This window comes from Pomacea canaliculata, linkage group LG4 (genome assembly GCF_003073045.1).
Source record: "Pomacea canaliculata isolate SZHN2017 linkage group LG4, ASM307304v1, whole genome shotgun sequence".
NCBI lineage: Eukaryota > Metazoa > Mollusca > Gastropoda > Architaenioglossa > Ampullariidae > Pomacea > Pomacea canaliculata.
Window position 1 is genome coordinate 26,420,809 of NC_037593.1, and position 14,653 is coordinate 26,435,461.

Here is a 14,653-nt window from a genome sequence, read left to right on the forward strand (position 1 = left end):
TTGTTTTTGTGATGACATTCATTTTGTGAAGACTTTGTAAACATGTTTTAGAACAACAGAAGAACTAGTTTGGCTTTTGTTTTCAGGACAGCTCAGATGAAGCCTCTCAAGTAGCTGTTGAATGGTTTTGATTGCAGTAACATTATGCTAGTTTAAAGAGGATAACAAATCAATATAAATATGTGGTATTATCATATGTGTATAATGTAGCAACTAGCCTGAAAATACAGTGTTTTCGCTGTCATTTGCAAATCAAACTTCTTATGGAGGCTATAAAGCAGTGACTTTATTTAAAAAAAGAATTTTCTTAAAAACCTTGTCATTGTCATCTGTCCCTTGATATAATTTCATGGGCTTGTGGCACAGAACTGGTTTGGAGGTGCACTGCTGCAATACATTGACATTTGACATGTTAAATAAAATGTGATAAATTGTCCATAAGTAAAAATTGATTTTTATTTTTTTCTGCACTACAGAATTTTTTTTTTTTAATTTGACTGGGCACATTTGTGTGGTAAAAACACATTATTAAACAGCTTCCAGTTAAACAAAAATAATAATCTCAGTACTGTGATTGTTTAGTGTGATTCAGAGATTTACATGGAAGCTACTGTGTTCCTTTGTCTTCAGCCTATTTTCTACAAGAGCCTAAAAAATCCTTGCCAACTCCGTCTTTGGCTATGGCAGAGAAGCTAACTAGCCCCATCAGTCACCAGAATACAGAGCCAGCAAAGACCTGTGAGTATGGCATAGAGGAGTGTGCCCAAAATGAGGAATGCATTCTGGAGTCCACTCGATCACGCCAAGGATACTGTAGATGCCTGAAGAACTACCAGCGCAGTGCACAAGGAGTGTGCCAGCTGACGCCATCAGCAACACCCTCTGTATCTGCACCAGCTGGTTGGCTTTGCTTTTGTTTTCTCACTCTGTTGATGTTTGATGGATGGTTGTCATGTAAACATGTTTAATGAAACTTGGATTTCCTATTGCTAACATGCAGAAAGGATGTGATTCACCTCATATAAATGTCAAAGTGATGAATGTATCATTAATGCTAGCATCTGTTGTCATTAGAGATTTTGCCACCTTTGAAAATAGTATAAGTAGCTTGGTGGTTTTGTGGATTGGTGGTGACTAGCACATGCAATATTCGATGTTTATGACTTTCATGCATAACTGCATGTATATATATGCTGATATATATGGGCACAAATGAGAGATAATACGGGGATTGATTTTTGCTATGTATGTTAGAATGAAAAGGAATTATGACAACTTGATTTCCCACTGCTAAATGCTAAGCAGGATGTAGCCACCTGTTAGTACATGTGTAAATGTTTATGTACATGTCTGGCTTTAAATGTACACATATGTATGTCTGTAGGAAAGATGAATGTAAGTTTTGCATGTATGTGAGTGTGAGTTACAAGCTATCTCTTATGAATGTATAACTGAGTGGTGCTAAAGAGTTTTTTTATTTTGTGAGGCTTCCTTTTAGAGGATGAACATCTAGTCCAACAAAATTTGTCAGCATGCTGACATAATAAAGCTGCCATGTCATAATTTTGACATCCTAGTGTGAATAGATTTTTTTTTTCTTGTTGTAAACCTAATAACATATCATATAGTTAAAACATATTCTTTTTTCAGGGCCTGAAGCTTCTGGCCATGAAGATGTAAGTTAAACAGTGTGAAATGAGAGGTGGTGTGAATGCATATGAGACAGATTTTCTCCATACGTTACTGTCTGACTCGCTTCTCTCCAACCCATCTGTAAAATAACATTAACAACATTATCAAAACTTCAATAGATGAAACCAATCCATATTAGAGGCAGGTTTAAATAACTTTCATCTTTGTCACCACTGGTTTTTTTTATTTTTATTGATTATGTATAGATTTTTTATATGTATGTAAGCATGTGTGTGCATATGCACAGATGGATGCTTGTACACATACAGATGTGTGTACATTTGCCATCTGCACATGTCTTAGGTAATAGGAATTATTAAAATAATTTTACTCTTCATTGTTTTAGTCGGGGAAGACCACAGCTAAATCTGAAACACCTGCAGGTAAATTTTTTTTTTTTTTAATTTCATTTTTGATGACCTTTTTTTTCTAATTCCAGGTAACTCATTTTTCATTTGGTAGAAGAAAAAAAATTTTATGGGAAGTTTGTGTGTGTGTGTGAGAGAGAGAGAGAGGGACCAAAACAGTTGAAGGGAACATTTTCTATTTTTGGTTTAGAGCGATCATTAATAATGATTGGAGAGTATCTTCAAGAGCTACAGCCCTGCCTTTCAATAATATAGCATTCATATTTAAATGCATGTATATTTAAAATCATTTGTCAGCCTGCCATTGCCTTGAGTCCCAGAGTTCGGACAGGTATTGATGTAACGATAGTTGCTTTGTAAGGGGATATTGTTCTGTTAGACCTTTCAATAAACCCAGCTCATTATTAACAGTATTGTTGTTGGTAAGTGCATTGGAGCAGGATAGTATGTCATGTTGAAAGGACGAATTTCTGTTATAGAGTAAAGCAATTGTTTGTATGGAGAGAGATTTTTTTAGACAGAGTAAGCTTAACCACAAAGCTTGCCTTAGTCATCCTCTTGATCAAGCATAAAAAATTATGTTAAATCTTTTTGTCTCTGTTATGAAAATGAGAATAAATTACAGAACTTCTAAAGCACCTAAAGGTAAAAATAAAAACTGAATACTGATGATGCTCATAAAGATTTTTTTTTAAGTTGGCTGCAGAAAAAGATTTGTGTACTTTTACACATTGCACATAAAAGTTTGGCCCTCTTTCCCCAGTGATCATGTCTCTGACAGAAAGTGTCGTGTAAAATAATGCACACATGCTAGCAAGGAGAACAAAAAACTGATTAAACGATGACTACATCAGATTGGAGGGTGTGTGTAAGTGTCAGGCTGCATATTGATTGCTCTCTTTAGGTGCGTGCGTGCGCACATGCAAACACACATTGATAAAAGGGCTTAAGACCAGCATGAAATATACAGGCAAGGCACAAAAAGCATGAGAAGTTGCTGCCTCAGGCTGGATGTATTTGTGTGTCTCATGGTGTGTCTGCTTTACAATGCAGCTGGAGATGATGGAGGTATGCATAGAAACCATCTTACCTGCCATCTTCTTCCTTCCATATTCTATTTACTGGCTTGTCTTTCTGATTTTGTTGAATCTTATCCTTTCTTCTTATATTTCTTCTCCCTCGCTCCTCATTTATTCTCTTTTCCTCTGTGCGTGAGGCGGTCCGGTGGCGCTACGGTTAGCGCCTGTCACCAATACAGTGAAGGTTGGCTGTCCTGGGCTCAACTCTTGTCTCGGGCACGCTGTTCTTTCTCTGCACGTGTCATCTGTTTACATCGCAGTCTGCCTTGCCGTGATATAGCCATAGTTGCTGGCACGGCGTAAAACACCAATCCCCCCCCCCTCCTCTGTGTGTGTGCTTGTGCTTGAATGCTCATACATACACACGTTTGTATATAGGCACATGTGGTATGTATACATGCATGTTCATCATGGATATCTTACTTTACTTTTTTCCCTTTTATTTTTCATCTGTTTCTTTGGTTTTTTTTTACCCCATCCTTCTCCTTCTGGCCAAAATTGTATAGAAAATACTGTTATCATCGGTTTAATATTCTGTGTACACAGACCTTTTCCGATTAAATTTCTGTAACAAGACCAAGGATTTGTATCTGTATTCATGATTACTTTTGTACCTTTCATCCTCACTGGGATTCTTACTCATTTGTGTGTGTGTGTGCATGTTTAGTCTTTGTGCATGATACATATTTCCAGAACATTGCAATCCTGACACTGCATAGTTGATAGGAAAAAAATCCCCAGTAAATATCAGTTATGCATTCAATCATTCAGCATAACATGGTTACAAGAAATTAGGCATCATTTATTTACAACACATTTAGCTGAAAGATTTCCTTAACTAATTTCGCAACGAGGTTACACCAAATAAATGTCTTGCAAATGCATGTCATTGGTCAAGGGGTTAAAACTGAAATAGATTTTTGTCTTTATGGCCTAATTAGTAAGCTATTGATGTTACAATCAATGAAATCTAGACTGAAATGAAAATATTTAAATTTTTTTCAGTGACAAAATTAACAGTGTCCGCAGGTGAAAACAAGGTGTTGCAGCTCCCAGAAAACTCTCTCACTCTCTCAGCTTTTGTCTTGCCTAAAGCACAAACAGGTAAGCAGCTTTTCCTGGATCAACTTAAAACTTACAAATCTTTTGCTTGCTTCTTCAAAATATAGAAATTCTTTTAATGCAAAGATGCAAATAGCAGTTTTATGAATACCCAAGAGGCCAAGAAATGGACCTTATTCTTCACAAAATTGTTTTGTGGGTTTTTTCCCTTATAGTCTGATGTGCAGTTGTTCCCTGATAATAGAGAATTTTGCATTAAAATTTTTTTGTTCCTGATTCAGTCATGTGACCACTTACTTTTGTAGATTATTGCATTTATTAAATTTTGTCGCACATTATTTACTTTAGTGGTTGTCTGCTACTTTTGTGCATCATGCTTTCTCTTCAGTCACTTACTCAGCCAGTCTGATGCCACAAGAGTTTAGCGCATGTCCCCATTACAATAAAGTTTGACTGTTCTGGGTTTAGAACTTGCTGTGACATAAGCTAATTTACTAGCTTGGTGTAAATTTCCAATTTCTTCCTCAATACTCTCTCTCTTTCCTTTCTTACTCTTGTTCTCTCTGTGACATGAGAGAATTGCAGCCATAAACTGTGAATAGGAAACAGATGACTTTATTGCAGTCATAACATTCGTGTTGTTATCTAGATTGTTTATGCAAAGCTAGACTGTATGCTTGGAGACTGGGATGAATGGCATTGAATGCTGCACTGGTTTCTTTTGCGAATAGGTTGACACTGAATAAAAATATTGCAGCCCATGGATAGATTTACATGAGGAAGAATATTGGAGTGTGGATAGGAAATGTGGCTTACAGTATTGCATTCTGAAAAGAGACTAAACGTTTACAGTCACCTTCAGATGACTTCTTGTGAGAAGCTGGTTTGTTAATAGTAAAATATTTGGGAAAGAACAAAAAGATAGCAATGAGTCATGATTTACATTTCATTCTAGTCCATAAAATATCATGCTAATTCTGAAAGCAGAAGCTGGATCTTAGATGCCAATCAATATGGCAGAGTGAAGTGAAGGCAAGGTGTTTACACACATAAAATATGACAGGTAATTTGCAGCAGCTGGCCTGAAAATCTTTCATCTAGAGTGCTAGATAGGGAGATGTATGTTTTGTCAATTAATCAGTCACTTACATTGATCTTTTACCAACTTTGTTTATGATTAATGATACTGATTTATGGTCTTCAATAGTCCTTGGTTTTTATTTTGATGCTATGGGAAAACCAGAAGAAGGTAGCTTGAGAACAGGGGATATGATACTGGTCTGGGCTGTGAAATTATTGGTTGTGTTGTAGACTGCTTGAGCTTTTGATTTCTTCTTGGCCTATTTTACCTTTTTTCCTGCTTTGTTATCATGTCTGTAACAAAACCCATATTCTGCAAGTCTGAAGCAGACAACCTGAAGTGTGTATGTAACCTAAAGTAATGTCAGGTTATCCATTACGTTGTGAAATTTCTGTTGACCAGGAGAGGAGTATCATTATGAGTGGTCACCCTTGTCAATGCCAGAAGGTGCTGAAGAAGCCACTATTCAGGAGGGAAAGAATACAGACACACTCAAGCTGTCAAAGGTTTGATCTTGTAATTAGTTGAAAAAAATACTTTTTACTTTTCCCTCCTTTTACTCCTTCTCTTCTTCATTATCATTGTGCCTGTTGGGTCTGGCTTTGCATTTAGAAGAAATTAATCAACAAAATACCATTGGAGTCTGCAGCGGTAAAGTGGACTATGAAAACAGTGGCAGGGCAAGTTTCAGATTTTCTCTAGAGACTTATGTAGGATTTAGTCCTGAAGACATGTTGACAAGTGATGGAAATTTAATAAAGAGACTTAATTCTACACTATTCCACTTAGTGCAGATGCTTTATACAACTTCCTGTCCTGCAGCTATTGCCAACCACGAGAACATATTTCTCTGCTTTCCAGTGGGACTTTTTAAAAGCAAATATTATTATCCCACATTGTTGGTTTTCATGCTCTGAATGTTGTGCTACTGATCTGTTATTGTTCTTGACACCAACGTCCATATGTTCCTTTTGTAGCTTATTGCAGGGCTTTATCGTCTTAAAGTCACCGTTACAGGCGAGAACAAGTTCGGTGATGCATATGTCAATGTGACTGTGTTGGCACGTACGTACAGTTATTATTTGAGTTGTTTCCTTTAATGATTTTTATGGCATGAATGTCACATTAAATGTGATGAGCTGTATGATGCGTGTTCTTTCTCAGTAGAGTGCTTTACTTAGATTGATCAGTGTACTCAATGCTCATATACATGGGATGATATATCATAGGGATGAGAGAAAATGAAGAGTTCATTGCTGTTGCTATAGAGGAGGATAGTGAATGCCTTCCAAACTGTTTACTTAAAGGGTATTTTTTTTATACCCATTTATCATTTACTTGTCTTTAGCACTGCGAACATGCTTTTTCATGAGCATGGTTATGTGCGAATATAAATCACAAGTTTTCATTATTATTATACATTTGTCTTGGAAATTTACAGCCAAGAGAACAAACTCTCCACCAGTGGCCATTATCAAGCCTTCCTCACAGGTGGTCAAAACAGAAAACTCATTTGTTCTGGATGGCTCAGGTAGGTTGTGAAAATCTCCTTTATCCTTTCTCAGCCCTCACCTGTTCTTCTTGCCTTTTCTTTATTTGCTTAGGTTGTTTTGAAGTGCTAATTAATCACACTACCAAATCTTTCTCCATATCTGGTGTATTTTGATGAGATTCTTGGTGACTTAATACCAGCCAATCTGATGGAAATGGATGGGTGGATATTTTGACTTCCAGACAGCCAGGATGATGATAAAGTTGTCAGCTACCACTGGGAGGAGGTGAGTGGGCCGCTGCAGGAACACAACATCAACTCTGACTCCTCCATGCTGCGACTGCAAAACTTGGCCCCAGGTTTCTATGTACTTCAGGTACAGTGCTAGCAGCTTGTGAGCTTTGGCCTGACCAGATAAATGACATTCTTTGTCCTTTCTTTGTTTCTTTTTTTGCTGTAGATGGTGGTTGTTAATGTGATGTTTTTGATTAATGTTAAACTATATTTTCTTATTTATCCTACCTACCTTCCTCTTTCTGTCGCTGTTATTCCCTTCTTCAAGTTCACACTACTTCCTCTCTTTATCCCTTTCTTCCTTTTCATTCTCCACTCTTTCCATCCTTGCCTCTCTCCATCCGTCTGTTGTTTTATTGCTATGTTTTAGCCTCTCCATATTCATGTGTTGAATGCGATTTGTTTCAGGCTGACAGTAACAGATACTGATGGAGCCACTAATTCAACATCAGCCAATGTAACTGTTATTAAAGGTTTGTGTTTTATTTAATGAAGCCTGTACCATTAGATCAGTTAATTCATTTGTATCTGTTTCTATTTGTTTTGACTGTGTGGTGTAGCCACACTTTCCAGACCTTTCCAACTTCCAGCTGTAGCATTTATTGCTGATTTCTAAAGGATAAATCTTGGATGCAGAGGGAGATGGTGAGGATAAACATTAATAATTCTGCTCACTCTTCATTGTTGTCTGTGAACATCTTTCATGTTTGCCATAGTGTTATCCATTTGCTGATGTGTGCTTCTTTGTTTTAGGTTGGTTCATTTGTAGTCTTCTATGCAGAGCACAAGAAAATGCACTTGACTTTAGCAGTACTAGTATTAATCTGGGCAGGCTTGATAAGATGGGAGATGAAAGGAAAGGGCTGGACATGGGGTCACCTAGAGCGGGTTTCAGCCGATCAACATCGGTGGCAGACTCTGGTTGAGGTCTTATTTGCAACCTGATGCACAAAGAGGAATAGATAGATAGATGGATCCTCTTTTATGTCCTCATGTGATTACCGTTGTCTTTATTGCATGGTCCTTAACCAAAGTATGTCAACTTTCCAGAATACTTTGTTACTGCCTGTGCTCAGCATTTGTTAATCAGACATATGTTGGTCTTCTCTATTGATGGTTTGCATTCCCTGTAGAAACGGACTACCCTCCAAAGGCCGATGCTGGATCAGACGTGGTCATTAACCTTCCTCAAAATTCCGTAGTGTTGTGTGGCAATGCCAGCACTGATGACAAAGGCATTGCCGCATACGAGTGGTTCAAATCTACTGATTCCCTCACAGGAGACATGACGGTAAGTTATCTTTTGCAAGTAAAAACAACAGTCTGTCAAAGAGAATGCATTCATACTTTTGTGGAAGTAGAAGCAACTGCAACAGTTACAATAGCAGTAGTTAAGGTCTGTTTCTGAGTTCAGTTTGTCACCTTAAAAAGCTGACATTATGGGCCAGAAGTGTCACAGAATATGGTTTGTATAATTTGGTGGGTCTCAGATTATGTAATTTTTGTAACCAGATTATTATAGCAGTAGTAAATCAACGTTAGTAGATGTACTTTTTTGGTCTTTTTAAAAAGATTTATTTGCTTAATAAAAAGACAGATATCCCTCAATGAAATGGTACATATTTATTTTACATTGTTGTGTATATTAGTGTCTGTATGTCTTGTTTAAAAAAAATAACTCAAGCATCACACAACTAAAATTGACAGGGGGTACGAACACCATGCCTGCAGTTGAATAACTTAGAACGTGGAGACTACGCCTTCACCCTGAAAGTCACAGACACAGGAGGCAACACCAACACTGCTACTGTCCATGTCTTTGTCAAGCAAGGTTAGTGCCACAAAAGACCATTGTGTAGGTCCTATTATATCAAGTGACCTATTGACTTTTTTTAACTCCTATATCATTATCTAAATTCTGTTCCTCAGCATTATCTTTTTGTGTTATTCTATCTAAAAGTTTACTGAATGAGAGATTTTAAAGGATAATAATAATAATGGTGTAAACTTTTATAGCACAGTATCCCAGCCAAAGCCAGGTTCTCCACACATTACAAACTCAAAAACACAAGACAGACAGCATTCCTGTGGCTCTATAAAGTTAATGGGAACGCCAGATTGTTCTTCTGCCGGAGATCAAGATGTCAATTCACATCCACACATTACAATATCTTTGTATTTACAGAGACTAACAGACCCCCAGAGGCACGGACTGCAGGGGAGATAACTGTACTGTTACCGACAGAAAGTTTTGTGCTTGATGGACGCAACAGCACTGATGACAAGGGAACACTGACATATAAATGGACGCAGGAAGGGTAGGCCTTGATTGTTACTTTTCTAATACAGTCCTTTAAATGAGAAGCAAATGACTTGGCCTAGTTCCTGCTACCCAGTGTGAGAATTGTTTTCACATGGCGATGAAAAATATTACATATACTGCATTTTTTAAAAGTCAAAATAAAATTGAACAAGAATGTGCTTCAAGTATTTTATTTTCATTCACAGAGGTGCTACCCCTCTCACCTTATCAAGTAGTGACCAAGCTGTTGCCATTGTAACAGGAGATATAAAAGTCGGCGAGTACCAGTTCCTCTTGACTGTGACAGATAGAGAAGGACAATCATCATCACAGAAATTAAAAGTCACTGTTAAAATGAGTGAGTTCTAAAGAAGTTGTAGTAGTTATATCTTTACGAGATTAGTTGTCTTAGGAAGTCTATTTCTGTGCTACTTCATACTCACCTCATTGCAGCTGCACCCTTTGATAGCTCTTTTTTTTTTTTTTAAAAAAAATGCTAGCATCATTCATGTGCAGGTTTTTTGGTCTTGTGTTCACTTCTGTGATATGTCTTTGTCCATGTGTGTGCTGACATGTTTTGGTCTGTGTGTCTATGTGTGTTAAGTGAATTTTGTGTCTGTCTTTGTGTCTTTGCATTTCTCTTGTAAAGTGCATTGAGTCTTCTGTTAAGTAGAGGAATGTACCATATAAAATGCCTTTATCATTATTATCAATAATAATAACATCTAAGTTTTGAATTAGACATATCATACAGATTTCGCTTCTGTCTTTTTCCCCTTTATGCTCCTTATATTATCCCAAATTAAGGAGGGCAGTTTGGTGTTGCAATGCTTAGCGCCTGTCACCAATACAGTGAAGATTGGCTGTCCTGGGTTCAACTCTTGTCTCAGGCGTCCTCCTTTTTCTCTGCATGTGGCATCTGTTTACAGGGCTGACTGCCTTGCTGTGCTATATCTGCTGGCTTGGCATAAATTACCAATTCCCTCCAAATTAAGGAAATATATTTTCTTCAGGAAACCTACTAAACCTGCTGTAATATTTCAACCCACCTTAACTTCTTTTTGCAGATGAGAACCACCCACCTGTGGCCAGGGCAGGAGGTGATCGAGAGGTGATGCTGCCAGTATCCTTGGTTACATTGGATGGTAGTGCCTCATCTGATGATCATGGAATTGCTTCTTATGCATGGCAGAGAGATGTGCACAGCCTGGGTGCTGGGGTCAGTGAAGGTTATTTAAAGTAATATTTAGTGTTTGGTACATGTACTTCTCATTGTTGCAAACTGGCTTTCAAATTGGTTTAATGTAAGCCATTGAAACATTGAATAGATGAATGTACAGGAATATCACTGATGCTCTGATGATAGGCTACCTTCTTGTTGACTGTATATCATTGCCCACAAATACACATTGATACATTTACATAAGCTTTTGTTTGCTCAGTAACAGTAAGTAATGATGGTGTGAGTATATTAATGTTTGCATGTATTCTCAAGAAACCAGCATTTTATTGCATGTAAGTATTGCATCAACAATAAAACAAAAGCCATAGTGGGCAAGGAGAACATCGTGTCAGTTTTAGAAACCCTTACAGTCCTTGTGGTATTTATAACAGATGGATGGGTTGCTATGCATTTATAACATTAACAACTTCTCTTTCTGATATATACCTGCCAAATTGTTGAGTTGTAAGTGAAGCTAAGTAAAATAGCACTCATAAAACTACATTATCGTCTTATGGGCGGACCTAAGTAAATGACATCATGCACTGACAAGAGGACTGGGTTAGCAATCTCTCACGTCATTGTGTTCTGCAGGATGTGATCAACGGCAGTGACCATCAGGCAGTGCTACAGCTGATGAATCTGGTTGCAGGGAGCTACATTTTCACGCTGACCATCACTGATACACAAGGTCTTACCAGTTCTGACATGGTCCATCTGTTGGTTAAAAACGGTTAGTTTGTGTCCTGTGTTTTGTCCAGTGATTGCAGATTTGTGTATGATGGTCATGAATCTCTCTTAAATATCCAGGGATGCACACAAAGTGCACGTTTTCATTTATTTACATATTCATCAAGTGCCATTGCTTGTTCACAGGAGAAGAGTACAAGGACTTAGTGGAAATGGTGCTTGATACAGACATCCATCATTTCTCACAGGACAACAAGGTAAGATCATTTTAGATCTTTTCTATTGCCCATATCTCCTAAATGTTCAAACCTAAAGTATGATTACTATTATGGTCTGTTGGAGCAAGTTACAGGGATGGAGCCATAAGTGTGATACAAAACATTTTCCCTCCAATATATTGCTTGGCCGGATTCATTCAGAGAACTGAGAAATTCAGAGAAATGAGTTTTTAGTAACACTTTGTGTGTGTTATATGTGTTTATATGCCTCTTCTTAAAGGCAAAATTTCCCCTGTCCAGCATTAAAGATTTGATCTGGTGGAGGGAGGTGAGGGTACTTGTTAGGTCAGATGGAAGCAGCTAGCAAAGAATGACCACTGGGGTCGCCAGCACTACAGGTGCTCCTTACCGCCCTCATTGAGGTCACACCATTTTTCCTGTCATTAGCTAAAAGTTTGGTCTTTAACATGTGAAGATAAAGCATATTGACTTGTACTTGACAGCTAAATATGGTGAACCAACTGGAGTTGCTGTTGCACCAGTCATCGGCTCGCACAGACACCAGTGTCCACATCCACAGCCTGCAGGGCGACTTCACCACTGGCAAGTCAGTGCCAAGCCTCTCACTGTTCATTTTGTCCTTTCTACTTTTTTTTTTCAAATTTTTTCACAAACTGCAGCGTCTTCTGTACATTCTGCATTCTGTTTCAAACAGACGGTAGTGTAGGTTGAATAGCTATGTGGATATGGGTGTTGTCAGATCAGCATCATTTGTCACGTTGGGAGGAAGTGAAAGCTTTTCCAGAGTTAGCTGGGCTGCAGCAGCAGTTATGTTGTCTTTTCTTACATAAAAGGGAAGATAGAGCTATTCACTTCTGAAAATATATGGAAATATTTTTTTTCTTGGTATGCAAAGGTATTATGAACACACTAAACAAAGGCTAAAAGTTGTTAGGCGAAGGGCTGTCATTGATACTGTCAGACACAAAGGAGAAGTAATGACAATGCCTACCTAGATAACCCCTATTTTATCCCCCATTGAGATTGAATACTATTGAATACTTACGCTTATAGCCATGTGTTGGGTTCGATGCTTGTGCAGCCTGCGTCTGATCTTCTTCGTGCGACAGAAGGATGGACACACGGTGAGTGGACTGAAACACAGTACAACTGCTTAAAAGTAAGCTGAACTCCCGTACCATCCTCAGCTACGATATCATTCTTCTGGACACTTTATGTGAGTAATCTCTCTTTTCCTCTGACAACAGCATGTAGGCTTAAATAGTTTTAATGGTCTGTAGGATAGCTAATATTCACTGCTCTACACTAAGCTTATTTTGTATATTGTGTTATCAATATTAGGGTAGTAGTTTTCTAGTTCAGTTATATCTGAACAAATAGTGACTGAATATTTTTTGAACAAGTAGGTGTTTAGGTTCCGAATGATGTTCTGTTAGAACAACTGTTGTGTCATGTCCAAAGGGGCTACTGCAATATCTGAATTTAATGCTCTGTAGTGTGCCAGAACAACTGCTCAGGACATGGTCACTGTGATCAGAGGACTAAGCTGTGCCTGTGTGAAGCCTTCTGGATGTCCAATTTCATCAAAGCATCAATGTGGCAGCATGGAAGTAACTGTGGTGAGTGTAAATGCCTGTCAGCCTTCACCTTGGTGCCTTTTCCTGCATGGTAGCCATGATCGATTTCTTAGCAGCTGGAACAGTAAAATGCGTGGCATGTGCTGGACTCAAAATGTAGAGAATATGTGTGCAGGTTTGCACATCCCCTCCCCCTACACACATAAGCATGCATCCACACATACGCACACTTACACATTTGCACGCTTTTCTTACACAGACACAAAACTAATATTGAATAATTTCAGGGATTACCTAGTGAACGACGCCAGTTAATCACAGAATTTATAATTATAATTAAATTACAATTCATATTGTATGATTTCCTGCTGTGCTTATTATTAAAGCACAACCAAACAGATAGCTCAACACAAAACAAAGCACACATTCAAACACCAAAGAACAGCTACACAGGGGAGACCACACAGGGGCAAATGTTTCCAATACTGTATGAACTGGTTTTCTTGTTTTTGGTTCCAGAGTGGAGCATCCTGTATGTGGTGATTGTCAGCTTTGTCGTCATGGTGGCCATCATCACAGGGGTGTGGGGAGTTATCTGTTGTTGTCTTTCTAAGAGGTATGTAGCTACTGTGTTCATGGTGGCTTGTGTATTTGGGTATTCAATATGCATGTCTGAGCAGACTCACATCCTTGTATTTGTAAACACACATTTGTGCTTTCTTGCACATGCACACTTGCACATCCATACATGCATGGCAAGGGCAAGTGAGGGTTGTATTCATGCATTATTGTATGTTCAGATGTACACCTAGTAAACTACCTTGAAGAGAGTGCAGATATACATGCATATCAGTGTCACACCTTTAGAATAGCCTTGTTTGCCAAACTTGAGTCTTGAAGTGAGTGAAAAGAGGAGTTACTGATGAGATTAATGAACAGGTGCCGAATCAAGACTAAAAAACGGCATCGCTACTCTCTGCTTCGGGATGAAGATCAAGAAGAAAGAGATGATCTGGAACTCATGCAGAAAGGTAAAGTAATGAAAAACAGAAAACAGAGAGTAAGAAAGCATGCCTGCATAAACAGTATGCATGAGATTGTATAAATGTAGATCTACCTGCATGCATTGGTTCATATTCGAACACTCAAGCTGTCATAAAGAAGGCTTGACAGTGCCTCCAGTGATTTCTTCAGCTCTTTTGTAGATTGCACATAGAGAGTTTGCTATCATCATTTATCTGTTTTTTTACAACAGTTTTTTTATGAAGGACAGGTTTTTCCAATCCATGACTTTCTTAAGGAAAATTCAGCAGTGTTTCTCATTTACATCACCTCTAATTTATCAGCATAATATTACACTTTTACTTTTTTTGTAACTTTTTAATGTTTTGTCACCTGCTTGTGGATTTTATCTCTGAGTTTTCGGTATTAGCAATATTCTTTTTAAGATAAATTGAAGCACACAAACATTTAAACAACCATAAACAAGCTACATGTTGGTGATCATGGCCAGAATTGCATCATGTAGCTAGTTTTTATCATCTTTATCACTGTA

At 38.0% G+C, this 14,653-nt stretch overlaps 1 protein-coding gene across 1 annotated transcript in view; it reads left to right on the plus strand.

Annotated features, from left to right (window-relative positions):
• The window catches only part of LOC112562486 (dyslexia-associated protein KIAA0319-like protein), a 30,470-nt gene that overhangs the window by 11,086 nt on the left and 4,731 nt on the right, over positions 1-14,653 (plus strand). The window contains exons 4-25 of the mRNA XM_025235767.1: positions 631-900; positions 1,651-1,676; positions 2,039-2,075; positions 4,145-4,243; positions 5,685-5,788; positions 6,260-6,347; positions 6,724-6,813; positions 7,017-7,155; positions 7,477-7,541; positions 8,202-8,359; positions 8,776-8,899; positions 9,254-9,386; positions 9,577-9,728; positions 10,438-10,589; positions 11,187-11,325; positions 11,469-11,539; positions 12,004-12,107; positions 12,603-12,645; positions 12,686-12,737; positions 13,018-13,140; positions 13,618-13,714; positions 14,038-14,129. Coding sequence (XP_025091552.1) covers positions 631-900; positions 1,651-1,676; positions 2,039-2,075; positions 4,145-4,243; positions 5,685-5,788; positions 6,260-6,347; positions 6,724-6,813; positions 7,017-7,155; positions 7,477-7,541; positions 8,202-8,359; positions 8,776-8,899; positions 9,254-9,386; positions 9,577-9,728; positions 10,438-10,589; positions 11,187-11,325; positions 11,469-11,539; positions 12,004-12,107; positions 12,603-12,645; positions 12,686-12,737; positions 13,018-13,140; positions 13,618-13,714; positions 14,038-14,129 — 2,358 coding nt within the window. The remainder of the gene's footprint in view (positions 1-630; positions 901-1,650; positions 1,677-2,038; positions 2,076-4,144; positions 4,244-5,684; positions 5,789-6,259; positions 6,348-6,723; positions 6,814-7,016; positions 7,156-7,476; positions 7,542-8,201; positions 8,360-8,775; positions 8,900-9,253; positions 9,387-9,576; positions 9,729-10,437; positions 10,590-11,186; positions 11,326-11,468; positions 11,540-12,003; positions 12,108-12,602; positions 12,646-12,685; positions 12,738-13,017; positions 13,141-13,617; positions 13,715-14,037; positions 14,130-14,653) is intronic.